The 7661-nt window shown below is 35.5% G+C and overlaps 1 protein-coding gene across 1 annotated transcript; it reads right to left on the bottom strand.

Annotated features, from left to right (window-relative positions):
• Positions 1-4674: 4674 nt before the first annotated feature.
• LOC121746595 (NADH--cytochrome b5 reductase 1-like) lies at positions 4675-7263 on the bottom strand. The gene is made up of 9 exons (XM_042140487.1): positions 7107-7263; positions 6691-6832; positions 6524-6614; positions 6351-6428; positions 5982-6062; positions 5752-5841; positions 5225-5290; positions 5024-5110; positions 4675-4937 (listed from the first exon to the last, which is right to left on the bottom strand). Exons 1-9 carry the CDS (start codon positions 7210-7212, stop codon positions 4845-4847), a joined length of 834 nt encoding a protein of 277 aa, XP_041996421.1. The 5' UTR covers positions 7213-7263; the 3' UTR covers positions 4675-4844.
• Between the last annotated feature and the right edge of the window lie 398 nt (positions 7264-7661).

Below are 7661 nucleotides of genomic sequence, written 5' to 3'. Positions count from 1 at the left end.
GATGAACTACAAGCTTAACAACGTGATAACTCTCAAGATAAAGAGAGATATCAGATTTTCCACATTACCAAGGAGTCATACCTTTAGAAACTTTTGCACTAATAAAATCTACTTCAGTGCCTAAGATTGTAAGAACCATGTCGTAGTGGGAGCGTTCCTTGGAACATAACAAGTTCATGGGTCTAAAAGTGTCGCAAGACTCGGTCTTAGATTAACTTGAATATAATCCCATTAACTACAATGTAGCATTGATTCATTTGGATATTCATCCTTAAAAAGGTGATAGATTCCAAACTACAATCTAAGATAGACAACATGTTTTACAAGACTTGCAATACTACCTACAGGCTGTGTCAGTTAGTGGGAGCTAGTATATTTGCAAGTGTAAATGTGGATCTCAAATGGCTAGACAATGACAATGGGTTATGCCCAAAGAGAAACATCATCCTCTCTTCTGTCGTTGTGCCAGGATTGATCCGATCCTACTGTCTATCAGAACTTACATAAATTAGAATGTATGTATTATGATTGTCAAGACATCTTTCTATTAATAAAAGTCTTGAGGAAATCATCTACATGGAACATCCTAATGGGTATGTAATAGAGGGCAAGAAACACATTATTAAAAGCTTATGAAGACCTTTGTGGTCTTAGGCATGCATCTAAATAAAAGTATATGTGTTTTATCAAGATTGTCAAATGTTTTGAATTTGACTTGTGCCCTTCACAGTGTTGTAAGCACAATGAAGTTGAAAGTGCATTAAATATGGTATTATTGGTACTCTACGATGATGAAATCTACAAAAGTTGCAAACAACTAAGATTGACATCTAGCGTAGGAAACTGATTGTCTACCCAGTTTAAGATAAAGGATTTAAAAGAAACTAATTACATTCTAAGCATCTAACTCTTTAAGATTGCTAGAAAGAATGTTGAGATTCTCTTAGGAATCCTATATCTATACATTGCTTGGAACATTTTAGCATTATAAATTCCATGAAAAAGGTTTTTACCATTCAAGATGGAGTTGTCTTGTCTCTAGTAAGTGTCGTTTGACACTTAGTGAGATCAAGAATGACGAGACTAGTTTCGGAGATAGATGTCTCATATATGCTATGATGTGTACTAAGTTTGATATTAGTTGTGCTTTTGCATAACAAATATAAATCATATTAACCATAGCAAAGGACTTTGATTGAGGTAATGAATATACCATAGTACTTGAGAAAGACTAATCACTATATTCTAGTTTACCAGTCATTCATGTAATGTCCTTGGGGTTACACTGACTAAGTCTTATGGCTAATCAGTGATCGAGTAAGTCATCATCATTATATGTGTTTACCTTAGGAGTATATTCCTAGTAGCTTTGATCATAAGTTTGAGTATGCATATGAGTATTTTTTTAATTACTCTAGCAAATGCTAACTCAAGGGACACACGAGATCATAAGCTAAGCAATCACATAGAGAAATGAAATTAATTAAAGATTAAGTACGCAGCAAAGACATGGATAGTGGTGACAAAGATATGATCAGAGAACAACCAAGCAGATTTTTTCACAGAAAATGCCTTTGTGGCAACATGTTTCAAACATGATGTGAAATGAATGATAGTTCGATATATCTAGCTCCAATACCTGTTTTGTGTATAAGTAGGAGAGTTTTTGGCAGTGGGTATACTCGAAAGCATGTTTTAAGTATAAGTGGGAGATTGTTAGGTTTGGTATACTGAAAAGCATGTTTCAAGCAAGTTCGCGCGAATATAATCTTGCTTGTATACGGAAAACTCTACAATCCACTTTTAACCCGATTTAGTATTATTCGAGCAGTATCGCACGAATAGGATCAATATATTATTACATTGTGTTTGCTTGTGCATTTATAAGATATTTTATAAACATTTAAATGTATAAGAAGCAAACATAGTCTAAGTCTTTTGCTTAGTAGACTGATTGTGAGTGTCGTCTACTTTAAGGTAACACAGCCGGTTCTTTGTAATGCTTTGCAAAAGAAAAAGAAGAATTTCACAACCCAGATAAGCTTAGACTACCTATCGTGAAAGGTTGCAATGTCAGTCCGATTATTTCTAAGCCTTTCTGAAATAAGATGACGTTGGTGTGGTAGAGCACTGAATGGATCTAACAGCAAGACGTGTCTTTATGCTATCTACTGAAAGACTAGGTCTTGATAAAATACTATTTCTTAATCTACATATGTTAGCATTGAGCATATGGTATTGATTATGCACTACTTTGACTTATCAAAAGGTGCGGGTTTTTCGCAACCCAATAATCCTGATATATTGGGTAGTGGTTATTAATATCTAGCGATGCTAGGATTGCTATTATGTTGAATCGTGCGCGATGTGAGTCTCGTTTGATAATGTCCTCAAGAGGAGCTTGGACAAGGTTTTTATTATTCGGAAACTGACCAGTTGGAATTTAATTATTCCATGAATAATAAATAAGTGTTTCTTGCTAAGTCCACTCTTGGAATTAATAAGATGTTAATTAATTGAGTCCATAGCAGACTTTAATTAATTAATGGATATTTATATCTTAAGCGCGGTAAATAAATAATAAACAAAACGGAAACCCGGATTACTTGTAATTTCGGATTTGGATGGGGATGTCAATATTACTTCTGTAGTGGCTATTCGTAATATTCTAATATAAGCTTGTACTCCCTCCGTCCCATGCTACTTGCACTTTTGCTTTTCGGCTCGTCACAAACTCCTTACACTATTTATAGTTTAAGTTAGAATTAATGCATTTAATTAATATGTTAGATTAAGTTAAGAGCTCCTTTATTAAGTGATGTCTCATTACACTTAAAATTCTAATTTAATCACACTAAAAAATCAATCCCAAATTTACGGCCTAAAATGAAAAGTGCGAGTAGCATGGGACGGAGGGAGTATTAATTTGTGGGTTCAATTTAATTAGTAAAAAGCTAATTGGGGTGAGCCCATATCCAAAACCTTCCATAGATCACTGACTGGACCCAATATGAACTTAATATAAATAGGAGAATAAATGAGACAGAAAAGACAATTAATTTTGCAAGGAATTTTCGTCCACTTCTTCTCTCTCTGAAGTGGACGAAATTTTCTCTCTCCTCCTTCGTGAGGAATTTGTGTATTCTTTATTCGAGTCATAGTATTTTGATAAGATCAGTCCACCCTGATATCGAGATACAGGGTGGGAACCAGTCAGAAGATCTGTGGTCTAGTATTGAAGATCATCGTGGAGAAGGCGCGAGCAATTGCCGATTATTTGGAGAATCAAATTGGTAACTCTAAACCATAGAATTCATGTTTTAGGATTTATATTCTTTAAGCATGAATTATTTGCATTCTAGCATGCAATTATGTGTTAACATGTGAATAGATTAATCCCATAATCTGTCAAATAGATCCTACGTCTGATTTATTTGTTTTTTACAAGTCTCCCGCTGTGCAAGGGGCACCAAACCCCAGCAGTTAGGGCATCCACATCGTCATGGGGAGCTTGGGGCTCCACTTGGCTGCTCTGTCTTCTGCGGCTAACTTTCACTGCCTTCGTCGTAATTGGATGACGTCACGAACTGGCTATGGGTGCCACCAGTGGCGGATCCAAGATTTTTGATTCGGGGGTACGGAAAACAGTTATGGAAGTTTAAAAATCCAAACAATCCTTTTTGTTCTCTTAAATACAAATGTCTTATATAGACATAAATTATATAAATTGGAAATAAATTTGATTTGGCATAAAATATTTGAGTAAAATTTTTAATTATTTTTTAATAGATTAACAGATCTTAGAGTTGAAACTTGTGGGTATAAATAATTTAAGCAAAATGTCAATTATTTTAAAAAAATTATAGATATTTTATTAGTTGTAAATGTTTTATATACATGTGCGCATAATTGCTGCAAAATAGATAAAATAGGTTTAAAGTATATTTTTTGATTATTTGAGAAATTGATGAAGAAGTATATAAATTTATTTTTTTCAACTGTTTTAACAAATAAAAATGATAATAACACCTACTCTTTTAATTGTTTGAATAAAAGTAAATAAAAAAATTCATTATTCTGATAAAAAAGATAGAAAAAGAAGTAAAAGGCTATAGAACTTTTAATTGTCTGAATAAAATAAAATATGAAATAAGTAAACAAACTGTATTAACAAAACTAAAACAAAAAATAATTGAAATAAGTAATATGATGATATACGTAGAACTTTTTTATGTGTGTTACAATAAAACAAAGCAAAAGAAAGGTAAAGAAATCTAAACATACACTCGGAACCTCAGCTATGAAGTTGGGTAGCACAACCACTGGACCAAAGAGGCTTTCTGTCAAAATCATCTCAATACATAGTATTAGTACTCCATTTTGGGGGTGGATACGCCACCCACATAGAGACCCTGAACATTGTTCCAAGTACTGACATACTTGAAGGCCCTCCCATCTATGCCATGTCGGAAGAGCAACATGGCCGAAGTCATGATGCTCAATCCACTAACTTATTGTTCGAACTAATTTCTGGTAATCATTTTGAGAAACTATTGCAAATAATTTGTGATCAACTCATTATTCAACTTTGAGTGTGTTGCTCGCGGGTTATAATTAGTATCCTGGGCTCTGAGTTCTTGTCGTAACGAGGCTCACATAGGAAAATACTTCAGATGAATCGACCTAATGACTTGCTCATCTTATTTCAATGCAAGGAAAAACGGCTTACAAGTTCTCAGCTTTTAAATCGAAAATTAGTGGGAAATCTTTACAAGGAGCAAATCGGAAGTAATTTCCCCCAAGAAGAAGACAAAATCATGTTTCAACAAAACCGGGGGGGAAAGTTAGAACTGGAACTGCATCTCAGCCGAGTATTCAAGTGCCTCGAGATGAGCAGCCATGGCCTTGTTCATTGGAGGCGGACCACATCTCAGAATCTGCATAATCGCAGTAACGAAAATGGCGCTTCAAAGTTGATACCTATTTTTCCTTTTCTAATATATTTGTGCAACTAAATTCAAACCTTAATGTCGGAGGCTGGAGGAGGGCAGTGAGCCTGGATCATTTCTTTCGACACAAAACCGACTCCACCGTTCCATACTTCAGGAGGCTAAAGAATTATTTTTGGACAAGCAATAACCATTATTAATTGGGATAGTATGGAGAAGTGCAGAAATTGATATAAATAAAAGTATCGTTGCTAGGATTTAGAGGGTAAACTTGCCTGGTTCAGCACATAGTAAACTTGGAATTGATCAGGATAAGTTTTGGCAAGACCATTGATTTCATCCTGCAGCAAAGAAACAACAATTGTTAATGGATGTTAAAATACGTACATAACTAAGTTATGTTATTTCATACAACCCTCAAATATCTGTAAAATGAAAATCCCCCAAACCTAGAACAATAATGATTCAACTAAGTTCTCCCTTATATTGCTGTTCTGCAGCAGCTACCTGAACAAGATTTTTGTTCGCCAAATTTATCCGACAGAGATTCATGAAACATCCTTAGTCCATATGCAAGTGAGATAATGGAAGCTCAAATTGGATTTGATCATAGATAGAATTTGGGTTAATGGGTCAGGTTGCGGGTTATGGGTAGAATATGAGATAATGGCCATCAAAACCGCCATGGCGTCACTCTGCCACTGGAAACTGACACAACATGTCGTTCCTGTGGCGTTTAGCCAAAACTCTGCCACACCAAGGCTGCTTTTTATTAACACAGAGAAAAAGTTACACAAATTACCTTTAGTAGAATGTCATCCAACGTAACATTAGCATAGATCAGATGCAGCTTTGTTTTGTCATTAGGGTTCTCCAGGATTGATCTAGCAACCTATACAGAAAAGCCAAAAATGTATAAAATGTACTGATCATAATTTGGTTATTAAAAACATTCATCAATTTGAAAGAAGAATCGGTCTATAGATACCATATCTGAACCCATATATTAATATAAATGTAGATATTACAAACCTGGAACATTGGTGTAATCCCAGAGCCTCCAGCAAGCATGCCAAATGCTCTCACTTGGCCTGGTTGATACCTAAAACGGCCCTAGTTTCAACAAAGTAAGCAAAAGTATGAGTAGACTTCCAGATGCATTACCAAATAAATTGCATAAAATAACCAGAATTTCACTCAATGCCACTAGCAAATGTAAATGAATAACCAGTCACTTGCTCAACTCTCAATAGATTGGCTAGCAAGATATAGGTCATAGTACACACCGGAGTCCTAAAATTATTCAACTTTTTATTGTTTCAAAAGTAACAAAGGAAATCAGAGGGAGTTGACACCGATAAAATTAGAAATCACATTGTCTTATTAATACAAAGCATGTACCTTTGGTCCTTTGACAGCCATAAAATCACCTTCCTTCATTTCTCTAAAATGATGAGACATTCTCCCTTGTGGATACATCTGTAATTGCAAAATATCACAAAGTAAACCAAATGAGACCCAAGAAAAGCATAAGTATGATACTCTAATAAACAAAAAAAAAATCCTAAATGCACCTTTATAACTAATTCAAAGTATCCAACATCAGAATCCAAAGTAGTTGGTGTGTATGGTTTAATGACCTCTTCACCTTGACTATCCTTACCCCTGTGTGATACAAGCAATCAAAATTATCAATCAAGCCTAAGTATGCCTTCTCTTCCAATACGACACAATATTCAACCTGCAGCTAATGTGCTGTCCAATAGGAAGGCCCAATACAAATGCTGGGGTAGGGAGAGAAAATCTGAACTTGGCCACATTATGGCTTATTTGTGTTTTCTTCACAAGTTTAAATTCCTTGAAATTCTCAGCATCCAAGCACACTGCCAATTGCCCAACAACAGTATAATAGTGTGTAAAATCTTGAATGTAAATGAAGACATCATTCTAGAATCTTTAGGGAGAAATTAGGTGGATAAGTGCAGAAACCCCTTAATCCAAACAGAAATTTGTAAATTTGAACCCCTAAAACTAGGCAAGATTGAATCTTTAACCCATAATTTAGATGGAATAAAAAAATTTACTTTCTCCAAGGCCTAAGCTACATGCAAATTAGCAGACACCACTCACTCACATACAGAAATGGAATGACCAAACCTTTGGGCTTGTTGGAGGAAAGCAAGAAATAGGCAGCAGCAATAGCTATGAGACCGACAGCAACTCCAACTACTAGTTGTCCTTCGGATGTTGCCAAGAAGTCCATAGCTCCAATTTTCAAAAGTGGGGAGAACTTATAAGGTTAGAAGTTAGAACCATATATATACAAGATGACCAAGAAAAGCAAATGGGTTGTTGATTATTGAGATGCCAGAAAATGTCGTAGAGTAGTGTTGCCCAAGGTTCGGAACCGCCGGTTCCGGTTTGGTCGAAGGCGGAACTGGAACCGGACCGTGAGGCTATTTCACGGTTCCGGTTCCGGTTCCGGTTCGAAAACCGGCGGTTCCGGTTCCGGTTCGGAACCGCCGGTTTTTCCGGCGGTTTAGGCGGTTCCGGTTCGGAACCGGCGGTTTCGCGGTTCGAATTATTTTTTTTATTTTTTAAATTTGAAATTTGGATTTATACAACAATTTGGAACAAGAGTACAAGACAATGTATAATTCAAATAGAAATACCACGAATAAGGAGAAAATGATATCAATTTTATTGAGTTTG

Source organism: Salvia splendens, chromosome 9 (assembly GCF_004379255.2).
Source record: "Salvia splendens isolate huo1 chromosome 9, SspV2, whole genome shotgun sequence".
NCBI lineage: Eukaryota > Viridiplantae > Streptophyta > Magnoliopsida > Lamiales > Lamiaceae > Salvia > Salvia splendens.
This window is presented reverse-complemented; position numbering and strand designations above follow the sequence as displayed.